Source organism: Gorilla gorilla, chromosome 8 (genome assembly GCF_029281585.2).
Source record: "Gorilla gorilla gorilla isolate KB3781 chromosome 8, NHGRI_mGorGor1-v2.1_pri, whole genome shotgun sequence".
NCBI classification, from domain to species: Eukaryota; Metazoa; Chordata; class Mammalia; order Primates; family Hominidae; genus Gorilla; species Gorilla gorilla.
In genome coordinates this window covers 72,325,022-72,344,480 of record NC_073232.2, presented here as the reverse complement: position 1 = coordinate 72,344,480, position 19,459 = coordinate 72,325,022, and the positions used below count along the sequence as shown (strand labels likewise).

Below are 19,459 nucleotides of genomic sequence, written 5' to 3'. Positions count from 1 at the left end.
GGGGATGTGGTGTGGGCAGGGGACTCATTGTCTGCATCAGCCAGAGGCCAGCCTGGGTGTGCCCACCACCATGAGGGGCCCTCACCATGCAGCCCTGAGAGGGTCCCGGCCTCTTTGCTGTAAGGGCCACCTGTGTGAGGAACCCCCCATACCTCCTCTCCCATAAGCCATGGCTCCCCAGGATGCTTCCGCTGGCAAGGCTCTGTATATGGTGTTTCCCTACTCAGGCCTCCAATTGCTCCTCCCTAGAGGGGCAGGATCTGCCTAGGAGGTGGTGGGGGCGTGTGGCGGGGCTCCCACATGGGTGACAGCCTGCTGTGTGTCCTGTGCAGGGATCACCAGGAACTTCTCCACCTGCTCTCCCGGCACCAAGACCTGCCCCGACGGCCACTGCGATGTTGTGGAGACCCAAGACATCAACATTTGCCCTCAGGACTGCCTCCGTAAGCAGGGTTTAATCAGGGCATGGGAACAGGTAGGAGATAGTAGGGGAAACCTGGATCCCACAGGCACTTCAGCCAGAGTTGCCAGGGCTGTCAGTTTTATGCATCAAGCTGAGCCTCCTGTGCATTTCAGCATCACCCTAGCCATGGGGAGGGAGCAGGCAGGGTCAGGGACAGGGGGAAGGCAGGGACCCACAGACTGTCCAGGCCCCTGCTGAGGTCCCAGAAGTCGGCACATACAGATTTCAGAAGCAGAGAATGGTCAGTAGGGACACTGACAGGGAAAGTGCGGCCCTGAGCCAGACAAGGGACACTGCAATGTGCGGGTCAGGCCACCAGGCTCCAGTTTTGGAGACAGAGTCCTTTGTTCAGATGAAATGTTAGGAGGGGGCCTGGCTTCACCCATGGCTTCAGAAAGGCACTGTGACCGAGCCCTGCCCGGCTAAGCCAAGCTGCTGGGCCCCTGGCCTCCGTGGGCCTATGCTTGCGACACCAGTTGGGGAGGGGGCTCCTTGGGACACTGCCCTCGAAATATGGGGGCCTGGGGTGGTCAGGCGCCCCAGGAGGCTGAGTGGGCTACGTCTGCCCTCAGGGGGCAGCATTGTCGGGGGACACGAGCCTGGGGAGCCCCGGGGGATTAAAGCTGGCTATGGCACCTGCAACTGCTTCCCTGAGGAGGAGAAGTGCTTCTGCGAGCCCGAAGACATCCAGGGTGAGTGGGTGGCGGCCGGGACCACCACCACCTCCCAGCCCCACAGAGGTCTCAACAGCACATCTGAGGTCCCAACAAGGGAGGAAATTGCTGGGAGGCGAGTGGGCCCCATGAAACTTCCCTCCCTCCCTCTGGGCCTCTGTTACTCCACCCAGGAGAGGGGCCAGGGCCCCTGTAAAGTGTCTTCTGGCCGTAAGTTGTATGATGGACAGGCCAGAAAAGCAGTTCTTCCACCAAACAACTTGTCAGCCTGACAAGTCACTGTCCCTGTGACCATGCAGCTGGGACCCACCCAGGAAGACATTTCAAGGTCAGCAGGTATGGTGGGTGGCACAGCCATACTGACTACATTCAGGGGTGCTGTTCTGCCTGAGCATAGGGACACGTTTCTGTCATTGAGTTTTCTGGTATTATATAGCCCTACGTCCCTAGCCACTTAGCATTTTCATAAAGAAAATGCCGAAGACATTTGGAACAGAGGAAAATTTTGACCTCCCCTGCCAGCCCTCCAGTGCCAGCTGGTGTAATGAGCGTAGCCTCTGCTGTGTGACCTTGGCAGGCTGCTCAGCCTCTCTAAGCCTCTGTCTCCATCTGTAAGAGGGCAATAGTGGTCTAGGAGGGGGCAGTAAATGGCAGTACCCATGCTCGATGGGGTGTTCTCAGGCCTTCCCACACCTCCACGGCCACTTCCCAGCTGGCGCAGACACGGCAGGCTGGAGAGCCATGAGGCAGAGCATACGCAGCCTGTACCCAGTGGTGCCGAGCCTCTGGCGGTGCCGAGCCTCACACCACCCCCACCCACAGATCCACTGTGCGACGAGCTGTGCCGCACGGTGATCGCAGCCGCCGTCCTCTTCTCCTTCATCGTCTCGGTGCTGCTGTCTGCCTTCTGCATCCACCGCTACCACAAGTTTGCCCACAAGCCACCCATCCCCTCAGCTGAGATGACCTTCCGGAGGCCCACCCAGGCCTTCCCGGTCAGCTACTCCTCTTCCGGTGCCCGCCGGCCCTCGCTGGACTCCATGGAGAACCAGGTCTCCGTGGATGCCTTCAAGATCCCGGTGAGGGTCCCTGCAGGGCAGGGAAGATCCCCTGCCCTCCCCAGCTGCCTTCCAGGGAGGGAGGCCAGCTGGGGAGACAGAGGCCATCCTGTGAGGGGTTGCCAACGCTGGGCAGACGAGGCCTGTGTTCTGCCCCCATTTCTGTAGGGTGCTGTGTGGGGACAGTCTGTGGGGTGGGACTATGATGAGGTGCCGTTCCCATCCAGGTGACAGGCAGTGGTCAGGGTCACAGCATCGGGCAGGGGAGCAGCAGTGTGGATGGAGGGGCACTGAAGTCAGAGGGGGGTGCCTTTCTGGGGAGCCTGGCCTGCAGGTCTGCATGTGCTACTCAGAGCCTCCAGGCTGTGCCGAGTATCCTGGAGCCTCCTTGTCCCGGCCAGGCCTGCTGTGTGGTGCCTCTGCCCTCTTCTGGTGGTGGCCTGCCCCTTCAGTGTTCCTACTAGCACTGTCCAGGGCGCTGGAAGCCAAGCCCAGTTCTGGAAGTAACAGAGGCTCAGAGCCAAGGGTGTGAGTGAACGGTGAGCCACGCAGCTTATGGTGGCATGAATAGCTCCTCGGCAGGAGCCTCCAGGGAGGAAGCTGAGCACCCAGTGGCCACAGGGCCCTGGCAGTTCCCATCTCAGGCTGGGAGGTGGCCTGGGATTCCTGGGAGGGGCCACATCCCACAGTGCAGCTCAGCCTGAGGCCTCGGCCCTGGAGCCTCTGTTCAGGCAACACCCAGCCCTCGGTAAGGGTGTGGGCCAAGGAGGCCTTCCCAGATGTGGCCACTGCCGCTTCCCCACCAGCTTTCCTAATTGGTGGTCCCCATCCTGGCCCGGCTGCAGCTTAGCCTCATGGCAGGGCTCTAGGATGAGCCACCAGAGTCCTTCATAAACCCAGTGGGTTTGTGTGAGGCTGCCCAGGAAGGCCGCACTGGTCTGGGCTGCTGCTGGCAGAGACCACCACCCTAACCCCAGTCAGCTCCAGAGTCACACTCATCAGCACCAGGTCTTGGACCCATGACTCAACCTCAATATTTGAGAGGATCAGGTTGATGTCACCCTCATGTGCTTACTGCAGTCTCTGGAGTGTGGTAAACGGGTTTCCAGTGCCAGCTGTGGAGGTGACAGCGGCAGGGAAGCCATGGCAATGTCGACACTGACCTTGACTGTGGGTTCCCAGGGAATGTGGGGCCAGACCAGGACAGCCCAGGAGCAGGAGACCTGGGGTGATGGATGCCCAGAGCTGGCACATCAAGGGAGGGTTCCTGGATCATGGCAGGCTTTGGCCTCCCTGGTCGGAGTTCAAGTACTGGGGGCCAGGGTGGGGGTCTGGGAAGGCATCCGGAGCAGTCCCAAGTGGGCCCAATGTGTGGATAGAACTTTGGTGGGAGGGCAGGGTGGTAGTGCCAGCAGGCAGGGTGAGCGGGTGTGTGAGGGCCAGTGGCAGCCCTGGAGGAGCAGTGCTTCCACACTCTGAGGCGGAACATGGTGGCGCCTTTCTTTGCAGGGATGGCTATGTAGAGAAGTTGCCCTGGACACTTCCACTGTAGCCGGAGGTCCTGGGCTGGGCCTGGTGCTCATTTAGTCCTGGGGCAGGGGTCAGGGGAGACAGTAGACCAGGAACCAGAGAGGGTCGAAGTACTGAGTCCAAGCCATGCTGTGACCACACCTGTCATGTAGCAGCTTTCGGGGGCCTGGCTGTGGGGTCCTGCCCTGAGCAGAGACAGGCAGCATTGCCGCTGGCTCAGATGACAGCCAGTTCTCTGCACATTGGAACTTGTCCATGGGGCCTCCTTTAAGGGTCTTGCCTTCTTCCTCTCCTGTCATCCTCACACTTTTCTCCCCTCTTCTCCCCCTTCCCTCATTTCCAACATAGGAGGATCCAAAGTGGGAATTCCCTCGGAAGAACTTGGTTCTTGGAAAAACTCTAGGAGAAGGCGAATTTGGAAAAGTGGTCAAGGCAACGGCCTTCCGTCTGAAAGGCAGAGCAGGGTACACCACGGTGGCCGTGAAGATGCTGAAAGGTACCTGGCAGGCACAGGCACAGTGCCCCTGGGGGAGTCTCCGGGGCGGGGTCGGGTGAGGCCCCTCCTGCCCAGCATGGGACCCTGGAGAGCCCCCATTGCTATTCTAGAGCGGCTGCAGTTGGGGGACCCCTACCATGGGCCACTTGGGCCTAGAGAAGCAGAGTGAGGACTTTGCTCTCCCTGGAAGGCTCTAGAGGTGCTGCTGTGCCAGTGCCACTGAAGATCTAAGCTTTAAACATTTAAAAAGCCCTTTGATTTTGAGCTGACAGCTGTCTTCACTCCAGTCTGCCCCATTCATTCCTCTCAGCCCAGTGTCTCCTGGGGTCCTGGTGAAGAGACCACCAGTAAGGACTGGCCCTCAATCTCGAGAGACCCCCATGGGCCTGTCTGGCCTGCATGCCCAGTCATGCCACAAGTTTGGCTCTCGATGGGCACATGCACCTACCCACACAGGCATGCGACTGCACTGAGTGGCCCCCTCTTCTGTGGTCAGGCCCCAGCCCTGTGAACAGCCAGGCTGAATGGCGGTGAGGGAGAGTGGTTGATGTACATAACAATTATTTGCAGTAGTCGGGGGTTGCACAGCACAGGGTGCTTCCAGATGCCTACCCAGCCCCAGACTGGGTTCACCTCCAAGCCAATAAAACCCCGGACTCTCCAGGGGCACAGGGAGACCCTTGGATTTCCATTGCAGCCATGCACAGCCCCAGGCCGCCCACACCTGGTCCAAGGGGTCCTGGGGCCCCAATTCCCAACTGTCCTCTCCCTTCCAGACAACCTTTCAGGACAGAGGAGGTGGCACGGCACAGCTGGGCAGTGGGACAGCTGACCTGGGAGGGATGGCTTAGCCATGTGTTCTAACTCTTGGAATACCTTCAGGCCCAGGCACCTGCTGGGCATTCCAGCACAGCTCTGGCCACCATCGGGACGCATGTGCTGGGCAGGTGATCCCTGTGGTGCCTCGTCCTGTTTCTGTCATGCCTCTACAGTTAGACTCTCTGGGGAGTCATGCTGTTCATTAAGAATAAGCCAGAATGTCAGGTGTGCAGTGCACTGGTAACACTGCTTTATCTCAGGTGCTAATGTGGGTCTTCTTGGTAACTAACGGAGTGTGAGCTGCTGACGTGTCTGTGACGGATACATCAGCAGCACGGGAGATGCCTGGACTCCAGGCTGGCCATCTCAGACAGGAGCAGGAAATGGGGAGCCTGGTCGCGGTGTGTGGACCTCCTTCATGGCTCTCCACCTTCTCCAGGGCCTCTCCCCACAAGTGGGTGTGTGGGTACCCCTCACCTTTCCAGAAGGATTAATGCGGGGAATTTCTGTGGACGACTGTCTTCTAAAGACAACGACTACAGGAACATAATGCCACATACACAGGTGGCCCAGCCCTGGGACACTCTGGGGAAAGATCCGGCATGTGTGGATGCTGGCTCCTCAGGGTGCTTCTTCCTCAGGGTGGATGAGGCCCCTGTCCACTGACCCCAAAGGCTGGGAGAAGCCTCAAGCAGCATCGTCTTTGTAGGCCTCTCTGTCTGAACTTGGGCAAGGCGATGCAGGTCCATCCTGACCTGGTATGGTCATGGAAGGGGCTTCCAGGAGCGATCGTTTGCAACCTGCTCTGTGCTGCATTTCAGAGAACGCCTCCCCGAGTGAGCTGCGAGACCTGCTGTCAGAGTTCAACCTCCTGAAGCAGGTCAACCACCCACATGTCATCAAATTGTATGGGGCCTGCAGCCAGGATGGTAAGGCCAGCTGCAGGGTGAGGTGGGCAGCCACTGCACCCAGGCTGGGGGCTCCATACAGCCCTGTTCTCCCTCTTTCTCCCTTTCCCTACTGCTCCTGCCCTGTTTCCTGTTCTCCCTCTTTCTGGAAGCCTGGCTCAGGCCCCAGCCTGGAGCTTGTGTCTAGCTGAGTCCACGGGCTGAGTGGTCACTTTCCATCAGAGGGGCCCCATGCTAGCGGCACTCCCTGGGCCCACAGGGCTACTCAGAGGTCTCTGGTGTGACATTGCCATGTGTCCTCACCCAGTTCGGGGCTGGGCCCGTGGGGCAGGGAGCTCTAGGAATGGACAGTGCATCCTGGGTACTAGGGTACCCTGGGTACCACAGGGCACCACAGGGCACTAGGTGTGCTGTGACCTCAGGTGACCCCAGCCCCGCCCAGCATGGCAGGAACATTGTCACCGTTTCTCAGATAAAGACCCAGGAGACCAGCCTGGTTTGTTGGTTTTCCAAACCACCATGCTGCTCAGGGGCTTCCCAGCATGCGTGTGTGGGTGTGTGCGAGAGGGATAGGGAAACACCGGGAGTGCGCAGCAGGCACTGTGTTCGGCACCAGTAGAGTTGGAGGCTGGGCCTGGGGCAGGACAGGCGGGAACAGGGAGCAGGCTGTGTGCAGAGCCCAGCGCCAGGCAGGAACCCTTGCATCTGCACAGGCCTCTGCCTCCATCAACATCCCCAGCCTGCACTGGGGCAGGACCCAGGAGGCAAAAAGGCGTGGCATCCTAGCATCAGGGAGGGGTGCCTCCCAGGGCAGTGTCGCCTGCCTCAGGCACCTCGAGAAGGAGCCACCCACACGAGCAGCAGGAGGCAGAGAGCAAGTGGTTCAAGAGAAAGCTGAGGCTTCAAGGTCTCCGCTCTCCACAGAGCTGCAGCGGTGCTGCCTGAGGCAGGGCTGTGTCCACCCCCTTACTCATTGGGTGGCCGGGCCTGGGGGCCCTGCGGCCTCCCACCCCTGGCTACTGGAAGACCCAAGCTGCCTGACCCGCACGCCCAGGGCCCCCTCTCTCCGCCCCCAGGCCCGCTCCTCCTCATCGTGGAGTACGCCAAATACGGCTCCCTGCGGGGCTTCCTCCGCGAGAGCCGCAAAGTGGGGCCTGGCTACCTGGGCAGTGGAGGCAGCCGCAACTCCAGCTCCCTGGACCACCCGGACGAGCGGGCCCTCACCATGGGCGACCTCATCTCATTTGCCTGGCAGATCTCACGGGGGATGCAGTATCTGGCCGAGATGAAGGTGCGTGCATATGGCTCTGCATCCAGCCAGCCCCAGCCAGGCCACACCCTGACCCACCACGCCCCTGCCACCCACATCCTGGCCTGCCACGCCCCTGCCATGCCACGCTCTAGCCCGCCATGCCCCTGCCACCCACACCCTGGCCTGCCACCCCCCCACCATGCCACACTCTAGCCCACCATGCCCCTGCCATGGCATGCCATGCTATGGCTCACCATGCCCTGCCATGCCACACCCTGACTCCACCACGCCCCTGCCATGCCACACCCCCGGCCCAGGTCTCACCAGGCCGCTACCCGGGCCACACACCACCCCTCTGCTGGTCACACCAGGCTGAGCCAGTGACCGCTGCTGCCTGGCCATGGCCTGACGACTCGTGCTATTTTTCCTCACAGCTCGTTCATCGGGACTTGGCAGCCAGAAACATCCTGGTAGCTGAGGGGCGGAAGATGAAGATTTCGGATTTCGGCTTGTCCCGAGATGTTTATGAAGAGGATTCCTACGTGAAGAGGAGCAAGGTGCCCAGTCCCGGGGATGAGGCGGGGCTCCCAGGGATCCCAGGTGCACCATGGGGCAGGCAGTGCCCTTGGGAAGCCTAGGAAAGATACCGAAGATTAGTGGAGCTCTAAGCTTTTTATAGCCCTCACCCCAAATCTTTCTGACCCTGGGTCCCCAATCCCAATTAAAACTCCGCTCAGCCTCTGCCATGTCCTTCTCCTCCAGGGCCTCCAGGGCACCCCTCCCCGGCAGCACACTGACCTGAGGCCCTTGCCGCACTTTTCAGAGGCCACCTCATGCTGCGGAACTAACAGTCCTCTTCTGCAGAATAAAGGTCACCGTTCTGATATGACCTTAGCTCTTTTCTCAAAGAAGGGTGGGATGAAATTAGCAGGATCGTCATTCTTTGCAAAAAGGAATGAACTGCTTTACAAGTGAGGCTTCTCCCGCACAGGGGCCTTGGACACTGGGCTGGATGAGTTTAGAGGCACAGGAACCCCCTGGACAGGATCCAGAAACGCAGCCCAGCTTTGTCCAAGTCTATGAAACAGGCAGTGGGCACCGTTGGGGACACCTGGTTCCCTACCATGGTCCTAGTCCCGGGACAACTGCCTTGGCCCTCTTAGTTTTTCTGCCCATGTCAGCCCCTCTCCTGCAGCCTCCCAGTGGCAGCCCAGGCAGGGCAAGTTCAGGGGGCTGCTCAAAGGCCATGCCGCCCAGACGTTCAGAGCAGACCCTGCTCAAAAAAGAAGAAGAAGAAGAAAAAAAAAAAAACCACAAAAGGCGACTTCCTATGATTCAGCTTTGCTCTGAGGGGTCTGGAGAAGCCATTTGTGTTGCCAGGGGTTATGAGCTGTTCCGTTTCTTCTGGGGTTTCCCTTGTGACAGCAGATCTCAGAACTGCTGTGGGGGGAAGTGGTAGGGGCTGGCCCCTGCCCTGTGGAGGGTGTGGACAGAGCCTTCCTGTTGATGCACTGGTCCTCCAGGGAGAGAAGCTGAAGGCATTCTTATACAAGACGTGCAGGCTACACTGTCACACACTGCTGCCAAGACAGCCACACTGCACTAAGGACATAAATCCCTCATGTGTTTAAGTAAAAGAAGTGACAGTAAGGTTGTGTTACAACCCAAGGCACACATTTTAAAAATGGACTTGCACCTTCAGGCTTGTCTGTGGAGAAGCTGTTTCTCAAGTCACCCTGGAAAGGATTTGTTAGGTCAGACCCCAGCACTGATGAGGGATGTAGGGGGCTGGGGGCACTCATTCAGAGATGCTAAAAGCACCCTGCAATACAATAAGAGAGAAAAAACAGCCTCCCCCAAGGCACACAGACAAATCCCTTCCCTCAAGGCTCCTTCAGTGTGGTAGCTGCTGGCAAAGTGCCCAACATGGAAATGCTAGATGTTGGTTTCCCAAACACATTGGCCCTCAGAACCCCAGGGGAGATCTTGCAGGGGGAGTTCCAGGCCCATGCATAGGGAAGCACTGCTCTGCACCACCAGCAGGCCTGTGGCATGTGACAAGCTGGCCCTGTGCGGCTGTGGGTGGGCGGCTGACTCCTGCCAGCATCTCAGCAATCCACAGGAGGTTCAGGCTGGAGCTCCAGCCCCTTCAAAGATGTGTGTGGCCAGCTCTGTGCCCAGGAGTGTCTACAGCACTCCTCTGGTTACTGAAAGCTCAGGGATAGGGCCTGGCCTTCTCCTTCACCCCTCCTTCCTAGAGAGTTAGAGTAACTTCAATGTCTTTATTCCATCCCCTCTTTAGGGTCGGATTCCAGTTAAATGGATGGCAATTGAGTCCCTTTTTGATCATATCTACACCACGCAAAGTGATGTGTAAGTGTGGGTGTTGCTCTCTTGGGGTGGAGGTTACAGAAACACCCTTATACGTGTAGTGGGGCCACGACGCCCGTCTATGCAGCTTGGCCAGGGAATTGCACTGGCCCTGAGCACCTGTCTGCAGTGCTAGCCCTCTGCAATGACCCCCTCACTGAGGTGCCTTCATGATGTGTTCGTGAGGCAAATGGCTGGGCCAGGCTGGGCTGCAGTTCTGAAAGCTCCGGTAGAGCATGAGAGCCGAGCAGGTGGCCAGTAACCCAGCCTCCCCCGTCCTTGCTAGTCCCATGCCTCCCTCTGGGTCCCTTGGTGACTCAGGCCCAGCCCAGCAGTTACCCTCCTGTGGTCCTGAGTAGGGTTTTGGGCTCAGGCGGAGCACCCAGTGACTTGCCCCCACCCACAAGTGGAGCTTGGGGACTCCACCTGAAGATGGCCTTGTGTGAGTTTATAGATTGGTGTGCCCCAAACTGCTCAAAGGTGGAAGCCAAAATCTCATTCTTCCAGGTCCAATGACAAGAGCTGATCACTTTTAAAACCCAGGATTCTTGCCTCTAAAGTGTTCTACAGTCAGCAGAGGTGTGATGTGCATCTCTTTTTTTTGAGGGGGAGGGGATAGGGTCTCACTCTGTCACCCAGGTTGGAGTGCAGTGGCGCAATCCTGGCTCACTGCAACCTCCACCTCCTGGGTTCAAGCGATTCCTGTGCCTCAGCCTCCTGAGTAGCTGGGATTACAGTCACGCGCCACTTCGCCTGGCTCATTTTTTTGTATTTTTTGGTAGGGACAGGGTTTCACCATGTTGGTGACACTGGTCTTGAATCCTGACCTCAAATGATCCGCCCACCTCAGCCTCCCAAAGTGCTGGGATTACAGGCGTGAGCCACCACGCCTGGCCAACATGTGCATCTTAAATACTGTGGGCTGTGAATAAGCAATTGGACAACAGCTTTCCGATTATATAAGCTGACTGTAGGCTAGTTGGAAAAGGCAGAGAAAAGCATAAAGAAGAGACTGAATGTCACTGGACCACACCGCCCAGTGACCTCTGGCTGCCCTCTGGTGTGCTCTGTGGTGTGCACATGTATACTTTTTATTGCCCTAAATGGGCTCATGTGATGCTGTTTTGTGATATGATTTTGTTCCCATTGCAAAGCAAGTTTTCCTTCACAGTTAAAATGTTTTTCTATAGCTTTTTTCCTTCTAAGATTTTATGAAATTTTCCAAGCACATAGAAATGGCAAAAGAACTATACAAGGCACTCTGAGTCTGGTGGTCTGCATTCTCACCGCTTTAAGTGTGAGAATCTTAAGAATTATTAAGATTAATTCATGATATTAATTAATGTATCATTCATTAATCATGAATTCATCTTAAGCCTCATGTGTCCCTTGTGCGTGTGGCTGCTCTGATGGGAGTGGCCTGGGCAAGGACTTCAGCTTCATGGAGTAGGGGCCAGGCAGGCAGGCAGCCCTTCCCCACCTTCATGCTACATCCATCTGAGCAGCCAGACCCAGGCTGACATCCATGAGCATCTGTGCTTGAAGCCGACAGGGTCAGCAGGTGCTTGGTGGTGGGGGTGGATATCTGGGCCCCCCGGAGGGCTCTGTGAGGGCCAGGTGCAGCCACCCCCTTGTCCTTTCACTCTCTGCAGATGGTCTTTTGGTGTCCTGCTGTGGGAGATCGTGACCCTAGGGGGAAACCCCTATCCTGGGATTCCTCCTGAGCGGCTCTTCAACCTTCTGAAGACCGGCCACCGGATGGAGAGGCCAGACAACTGCAGCGAGGAGATGTGAGCGGGGACTGGCTTTGGCCCAGCCTCACTTGGGAAGGGAGGGGACATCTGTGTGCATTCCCTCCCCATCCAGAGCAGCCCCAGGAGAAACCAGGAGAAGTGGGGGGTGGGGAGTGGGCAGGGCAGAGGTTAGAGAGCCATCCTTGGGTGTGGCAGTAGATGCTGGGGGTCCTACCCCGCTGAGGGCTGGTGGGCTTCCTAGGGGGTCTTATAAAAATAAGTGAGAGCAGAGACTGGTGCAATGCAAGCTCAAGGGCTGAGAGCTGTCCCAGCAGGACACTTGGGGAGGAGAAGGTAATTCCAGATGGCCCAGGGGGCACGTGTTAAGCGGTGCCTGAGTGCAGGTGCAGAGCCAGGCAGGAGCAGCCTGGGCTGCAACCTGAGAGGTTGAAGCCTTTACACTCTCAGGGGAGATGGTCTTAGAAACCAGGCTGAGAACAGATGAGAAAGGACTGCCCAGAGGCAGAGATGCATGGTACATGCATTCCACAGAGTGTGCACACTGCTGGGGCGTGGAGGGGGCATGCTGGGCCAAGAAGCCAGGTACCGCCTCCCTGGGCCCCCAGCTGGTGGCCAGCTGGAGCGCTGTGGTCTGCCTGGGCACCAGGCAAGCAAGGACGGTGCAGGACAGACGTGTGATTGCCAAAGGTTCTTGTTTGTCTGTCTCCACACCTAAAAGCCCTCAATCAATTCATCCTTCTTGAGAGTTTTAAGGACTGGCACTTCTCACTTAGCTGCCAGAGCAGGCATAGTATCCAGTGAGCTGTTTGCCAGTGTCTTTGCAAGGGAAGTAAAAATGAATCTCCCTTGGAGGGAAGGGAAGCTTGTAGGATTCTGGACCACAGCTCTGAGAGACCTGAGCACAGTGGCCCATGGGCTGGGATCCTGCAACAGGCCATGCCCCAGTCCCACGAGGCTCAGAGATGTCAGCGATGCAGAAATAGCTTTGGAGTTGGAGACAGAGCACACTGGGCCCAGGGTGCAGGGCAGGGTGTGATGGCTGTGGTGGGCTGTCCTTCTGAGACCTGGCCCTGCTTGGATCATATTGGCCTGTCTGCTCTTCCCACCAGGTACCGCCTGATGCTGCAATGCTGGAAGCAGGAGCCGGACAAAAGGCCGGTGTTTGCGGACATCAGCAAAGACCTGGAGAAGATGATGGTTAAGAGCAGAGTGAGTGCCTGGGGCCAATTCCCACAAGCTGAAAGTGGCTTGGGGAGACTCCAGCCTCACCCCAGGGCAGTAGTTTTAGCCCTCAGAGTTCCCAGTGTGGGGCCACAGTGGGATTGTGCAGAGAGAGACAGTCATGCTCTCCCCTGCATGCAGACAGCAGATTGAACCCTTCTCAGGCCAGGCCGCTTGGGCTTCTTTTCAAGTCATGAAGAAACCAAGATTCTTGACATTTAGGAAAAGCTCTCTACAGACAGGCATGGGAGGAAAATATTCCAAAGCCAGAAAGAAATAGTTTTCCATAATGGAAAATGAGAAAGTTGAGTTAAAGCAAGTGCCCAAAATTCAGATGCCCAGAGGGGGGTCCGGCTGGGGGAGGGCAGTGAGTAAGGAGCAGTGGAGACTGTGGCAAACAGCCAGCCCCCTCCAAAGGGTTCCTTGCTGGAGTACCTGTGGCCTGCAGAAAAAGGAGCCAGGAATGGGCCGGGTCTTCTGAATTTTATGAGGTTTATGTTGTCTCCCAGTTTTTATTGTTAACAATTCATTTAAATTTCCCAGAGCTGAACGTAGGCCAAACAAAGCATATCGGAGGGTGGCCAGAGTCAGCCTGTGTGCCTGGAAGTACAGTTTGTGAGGTCTACACATTTTCAACCAATATTCATCAGGCAGCTGCTAGGACCCATACTATGTCTCAGAGGCTGGGAATGCAAATAAACAAGACCAGCACAGCCCTGCCCTCACGGGGTTTACACACAGGCCTTGTCTTAACATTGGCACATTTACTGAGTTGTCACTTCTTCCGACTTGGATAGCGGGATGCAGGACCTAGGACCCCGTAGGAAAACTTCACATCACTTGTCTCGCTTGGATGAAAACTTCAAGTCCTGAGAATGCAGGGTTGTTCAAAACAGAAGTGATCACTGGTGCTGGCCTTCCTAGAACAGTGCTGAGAAACAGCCAGGAAAACGCTGGGCCCCTCTGTGCACATTCAAGCTGGGCATTGAAAGGAGCAGATGCCAGTGGCCCCTCGTGCTGGGGAGCCTGTGCCTGTAGCAGGGTCCTGTGCACCCTGACAGCGCTGTCAGATTTCAGAACTCAGCCCTGACGTGATGTTCTAGATGGCAGGGGTCCTTGGGGAAAGCTGGAAAACATCCTGCAGGCTGGGGCTGCGTCCTGGCATGTGGCTGCAGTGGGCTCCCCCAGAGCCCAAGGGTTTGTCAGCAGGCTGGTTCCGTGCCGCCCGTCTCCGGGTTGGGCCAGGGGCAGCTAGATGAGGCATCCCCCAGGGCTGCCCTCCAGGCCCTGGAGATAAGACGCTGAGGGAGCACATTTCTTTCCCCAGGGAGGTGACTTTCCAGGGGAAGAGACAGAATAGACAATACCCAGGGGAGTGATGGGGACCTCAGAGCAGGACCAGGCCAGCCAGGAGTCCTGGGAGCTCTATGCAGCCTGGCCCTGGTCTCTTGGAGAGGTCAGGAGATTGGTGCGAGGTGGAGACACAGCCAGAGCCTCTGCCCTGAGGGTGGCGGGGGGCCTGAGTTGTATCTAGTTGTGGCACATGGCTTGGAGTGACCGGCCATCTCTGTCTTCCAGGACTACTTGGACCTTGCGGCGTCCACTCCGTCTGACTCCCTGCTTTATGACGACGGCCTCTCAGAGGAGGAGACACCGCTGGTGGACTGTAATAATGCCCCCCTCCCTCGAGCCCTCCCTTCCACATGGATTGAAAACAAACTCTATGGTAGAATTTCCCATGCATTTACTAGATTCTAGCACCGCTGTCCCCTCTGCACTATCCTTCCTCTCTGTGATGCTTTTTAAAAATGTTTCTGGTCTGAACAAAACCAAAGTCTGCTCTGAACCTTTTTATTTGTAAATGTCTGACTTTGCATCCAGTTTACATTTAGGCATTTTTGCAACTATGTTTTTCTAAAAGGATGTGAAAATAAGTGTAATTACCACACTGCCCAGCAACTTAGGATGGTAGAGGAAAAAACAGATCAGGGCGGAACTCTCAGGGGAGACCAAGAACAGGTTGAATAAGGCGCTTCTGGGGTGGGAATCAAGTCATAGTACTTCTACTTTAACTAAGTGGATAAATATACAAATCTGGGGAGGTATTCAGTTGAGAAAGGAGCCACCAGCACCACTCAGCCTGCACTGGGAGCACAGCCAGGTTCCCCCAGACCCCTCCTGGGCGGGCAGGTGCCTCTCAGAGGCCACCTGGCACTGGCGAGCAGCCACTGGCCAAGCCTCAGCCCCAGTCCCAGCCGCGTGTCCTCCATCAGGGGTGGCGAGGTTGCAGGAGCTGGCTGGCCCTGGGAGGACGCACCCCCACTGCTGTTTTCACATCCTTTGCCTTACCCACCTTCAGGACGGTTGTCACTTATGAAGTCAGTGCTAAAGCTGGAGCAGTTGCTTTTTGAAAGAACATGGTCTGTGGTGCTGTGGTCTTGCAATGGACAGTAAATATGGTTCTTGCCAAAACTCCTTCTTTTGTCTTCGATTAAATACTTGAAATTTTTTCTGTTTCCTAACTTCATCATTGATTGTTTGAAATCTTGGAGTTTCAAGCATTTTTTCAAGCTGAGACGGTTCCTTTTGCATGCCTCCTGACTCACTGACTCCTCACTGGCTTTGTGTCTAGTGCCACACTCCATTTGTGCTGACGATGCTATGAGGCTGGCCCGCGTGCGCCCTCGATTTGGAAGGTCCTCTTCTCCGTTGTAGGCTCAGACAACAGACGAGTGCCTCCTTTACATTAGAGAATGTTTTATAGAACGTTTCCGCTGCAGTAAGCCATTGAGTGCAGCAGTGTGCTGTTGCCCTACACTGCCTTAGAAAAAGAGTTAAGCAGTTTGACAAATATACATCAGATTTGAGAGTCTCAAGTTCATAAAAGTCAAAATTGGTAGTGTCTGTTAAGTTACATTTACCAAGAGAGCACATGATATTTCCCCTAACTATAACAGTGTTTTTGGAAACCTGGAGCACAAAACCATTAATATAATTGGCACAGAAACCACGAGTTTGGTTTGAACATCAAAGGGAGTTTTGCCAAGGCCTTACTGTCTGCACTTGAAGTTTTGGTTCTTCAGTGCAGAACAAATGATCTGTTTTCATTTTTAGGCATGTCAGACCCGAACTGGCCTGGAGAGAGTCCTGTACCACTCACGAGAGCTGATGGCACTAACACTGGGTTTCCAAGATATGCAAATGATAGTGTATATGCTAACTGGATGCTTTCACCCTCAGCGGCAAAATTAATGGACACGTTTGATAGTTAACATTTCTTTGTGAAAGGTAATGGACTCACAAGGGGAAGAAACATGCTGAGAATGGAAAGTCTACCGGCCCTTTCTTTGTGAACGTCACATTGGCCGAGCCGTGTTCAGTTCCCAAGTGGCAGACTCGTTTTTGGTAGTTTGTTTTAACTTCCAAGGTGGTTTTACTTCTGATAGCCGGTGATTTTCCCTCCTAGCAGACATGCCACACCGGGTAAGAGCTCTGAGTCTTAGTGGTTAAGCATTCCTTTCTCTTCAGTGCCCAGCAGCACCCAGTGTTGGTCTGTGTCCATCAGTGACCGCCAACATTCTGTGTTCACATGTGTGGGTCCAACACTTACTACCTGGTGGATGAAATTGGACCTGAACTGTTGGATTTTTCTAGTTGCCGCCAAACAAGGCAAAAAAATTTAAACATTAAGCACACACACAAAAAAGGCAGTAGGAAAAATGCTGGCCCTGATGACCTGTCCTTATTCAGAATGAGAGCCTGGCGGGGGGGCCTGGGGGTAGTGTCAATGCCCCTCCAGGGCTGGAGGGAAAGAGGGGACCCGAGGATGGGCCTGGGCTCAGCATTCGAGATCTTGAGAATGATTTTTTTTTTAATCATGCAACCTTTCCTTAGGAAGACATTTGGTTTTCATCATGATTCAGATGATTCCTAGATTTAGCACAATGGAGAGATTCCATGCCATCTTTACTATGTGGATGGTGGTATCAGGGAAGAGGGCTCACAGGACACATTTGTCCCCCGGGCCCACCACATCATCCTCACGTGTTTGGTACTGAGCAGCCACTACCCCTGATGAGAACAGTATGAAGAAAGGGGGCTGTTGGAGTCCCAGAATTGCTGACAGCAGAGGCTTTGCTGCTGTGAATCCCACCTGCCACCAGCCTGCAGCACACCCCACAGCCAAGTAGAGGCGAAAGCAGTGGCTCATACTACCTGTTAGGAGCAGGTAGGGCTTGTACTCACTTTAATTTGAATCTTATCAACTTACTCATAAAGGGACAGGCTAGCTAGCTGTGTTAGAAGTAGCAATGACAATGACCAAGGACTGCTACACCTCTGATTACAATTCTGATGTGAAAAAGATGGTGTTTGGCTCTTATAGAGCCTGTGTGAAAGGCCCATGGATCAGCTCTTCCTGTGTTTGTAATTTAATGCTGCTACAAGATGTTTCTGTTTCTTAGATTCTGACCATGACTCATAAGCTTCTTGTCATTCTTCATTGCTTGTTTGTGGTCACAGATGCACAACGCTCCTCCAGTCTTGTGGGGGCAGCTTTTGGGAAGTCTCAGCAGCTCTTCTGGCTGTGTTGTCAGCACTGTAACTTCGCAGAAAAGAGTCGGATTACCAAAACACTGCCTGCTCTTCAGACTTAAAGCACTGATAGGACTTAAAATAGTCTCATTCAAATACTGTATTTTATATAGGCATTTCACAAAAACAGCAAAATTGTGGCATTTTGTGAGGCCAAGGCTTGGATGCGTGTGTAATAGAGCCTTATGGTGTGTGCGCACACACCCAGAGGGAGAGTTTGAAAAATGCTTATTGGACACGTAACCTGGCTCTAATTTGGGCTGTTTTTCAGATACACTGTGATAAGTTCTTTTACAAATATCTATAGACATGGTAAACTTTTGGTTTTCAGATATGCTTAATGATAGTCTTACTAAATGCAGAAATAAGAATAAACTTTCTCAAATTATTAAAAATGCCTACACAGTAAGTGTGAATTGCTACAACAGGTTTGTTCTCAGGAGAGTAAGAACTCCAGGTCTAAACAGCTGACCCAGTGATGGGGAATTTATCCTTGACCAATTTATCCTTGACCAATAACCTAATTGTCTATTCCTGAGTTATAAAAGTCCCCATCCTTATTAGCTCTACTGGAATTTTCATACACGTAAATGCAGAAGTTACTAAGTATTAAGTATTACTGAGTATTAAGTAGTAATCTGTCAGTTATTAAAATTTGTAAAATCTATTTATGAAAGGTCATTAAACCAGACCGTGTTCCTTTTTTTGTAATCAAGGTGACTAAGAAAATCAGTTGTGTAAATAAAATCATGTATCATAAAATGTGTAAACTTTTTTTCTTTTTAACATTCTAGTTGGAAACAACAGATTTCTGATTTTGTAGTTTCCATACAATATTTAAAACATCACAAAGAATTCTATCATGATAACCACTGAGGCATCAATAGTGGTCGAGGACTAGGGACTCCGGAGATATCGCTGGCTTATCTGGTACATTTGCGTGTGAATAGGCACATTGATAGAAACTGAAAAACTCAGCTAACTCCACTGTTCAAGGAATCCCTTCCTTAAAGGTGTCCATCCCTAGAACAAAGCAGCAGCCAGTGTCAAGTTTAGGTCTTCACAGTTCTCTAGCAATTTGCTTGTTGCTGATCTTTTGAAGTTGGCCTTAGAGCTGTGGGAGACAGCATACAAAATGCCGAGTCCTGAGGAAGGCCATTAGAAGTGTGAGGGAAAATGCTGTCCTGAACCACCATGAAGCCTGACATACTCACTACTTCTGTTTATGTCTTCCCCGAGGAATTCTCTGAGCTTCTCATGCCAGGCGTGGAGCTGATGGGTCAGTGGGCAAACGGGAGTTGTTGTCAACATCAGTCTCATCTGCGATTGCATTGTGTCAGATGCCAAGGGCCTGTGTCACACACATACACGTGTGTATACGTGGGCCTTTGCATGCCTCGCCAGGTGGTGTACACGCAGGCCTTTGCACGCCTCGCCCAGTGCCCGCCCCAGGCCCGTGAGGCCCTGCCTCCCAGCCGTGGGTGTCTGTGTCTGCTCACAGCTTCCTCCTTCAGCCTGGACCACAGGGGCTGGAAGTGAACGTAATCTCCAGAGCCAGCTGTTTGCTGTAGCCTTTACCTCTGAAAGTAGAAATCTACGCCAAGAAAAGTTAATACTAAAAGCCACCCCTAATGTAGACTCTACATTAGGACTATTTGTGTGTATATGTTTGCTGTTTTATTTTCCGCTAAAAACACATTTTCTGCCAACCTTCACGAAGGATTTCTTCCCACCACGAGGCCAGCTTATGTGGGCAGAAATCTAGTTGAATGTGCCTGAGAATAGGGCTTGAACAAATACTTCATACACAAAAGAAATTTTGAAGGGAAAGCATAATTTCTAACATATAAAGAAAGCCTCTCCCGCAGGCAGGCGGAGCAGTTAGCGGTGCCTCTCTCTGCCTCGGGTGCGTTCACGCATAGTGTCTGGCACACCTTGTTTTATTGCTCTTTGCTTTATTGCGTTTTTCACAAATTGAAGTTTTGTGGCAACGCTGAGTCGTCGAGAAAGTCTATCAGGGCCATTCTTCCAACAGCCCACACTCACTTCATGTCTCTCTATCAGTACTGTTAAGCAATAAAGAATCTTTAAACCAAGGTATGTACATTGTTTTTTAGACATAGTTCTGTCACACACTTAACAGACTCCAGTACAGTGTAAGTGTAACTTTTATATGCACTGGTAAACCAAGAGACTTGTGTGGCTCACTTATTTTGGATCTTCAATCTTCTTTGCTTTACCAGGGTGGTCTGGAACAGTATCTCTGAGGTTCGCCTGTGTTTAGTGGTCCTCACAACTGGGGGGTGGTTCTAGGAAGTCCT

At 54.0% G+C, this 19,459-nt stretch overlaps 1 protein-coding gene across 5 annotated transcripts in view; it reads left to right on the top strand.

The window, feature by feature from the left end:
* The window catches only part of RET (ret proto-oncogene), a 53,343-nt gene extending 35,443 nt beyond the window's left edge, over window positions 1-17,900 (top strand). For 2 of the 5 annotated variants that reach the window (XM_055352269.2, XM_055352267.2), the window contains exons 9-21: window positions 333-443; window positions 1,036-1,155; window positions 1,960-2,216; window positions 4,074-4,221; window positions 5,862-5,969; window positions 7,025-7,239; window positions 7,635-7,757; window positions 9,503-9,573; window positions 11,223-11,360; window positions 12,434-12,533; window positions 14,124-14,271; window positions 15,660-15,833; window positions 17,067-17,900. In XM_055352269.2, the coding sequence (XP_055208244.2) occupies window positions 333-443; window positions 1,036-1,155; window positions 1,960-2,216; window positions 4,074-4,221; window positions 5,862-5,969; window positions 7,025-7,239; window positions 7,635-7,757; window positions 9,503-9,573; window positions 11,223-11,360; window positions 12,434-12,533; window positions 14,124-14,271; window positions 15,660-15,817 (1,697 nt within the window). In that variant the 3' untranslated portion in view covers window positions 15,818-15,833; window positions 17,067-17,900. Of the gene's footprint in view, window positions 1-332; window positions 444-1,035; window positions 1,156-1,959; window positions 2,217-4,073; window positions 4,222-5,861; window positions 5,970-7,024; window positions 7,240-7,634; window positions 7,758-9,502; window positions 9,574-11,222; window positions 11,361-12,433; window positions 12,534-14,123 lie in introns of all 5 variants that reach the window. The other 3 variants (XM_004049293.5, XM_055352268.2, XM_055352270.2) reach the window with 2 other exon arrangements.
* The last annotated feature ends 1,559 nt before the right edge of the window (window positions 17,901-19,459 follow it).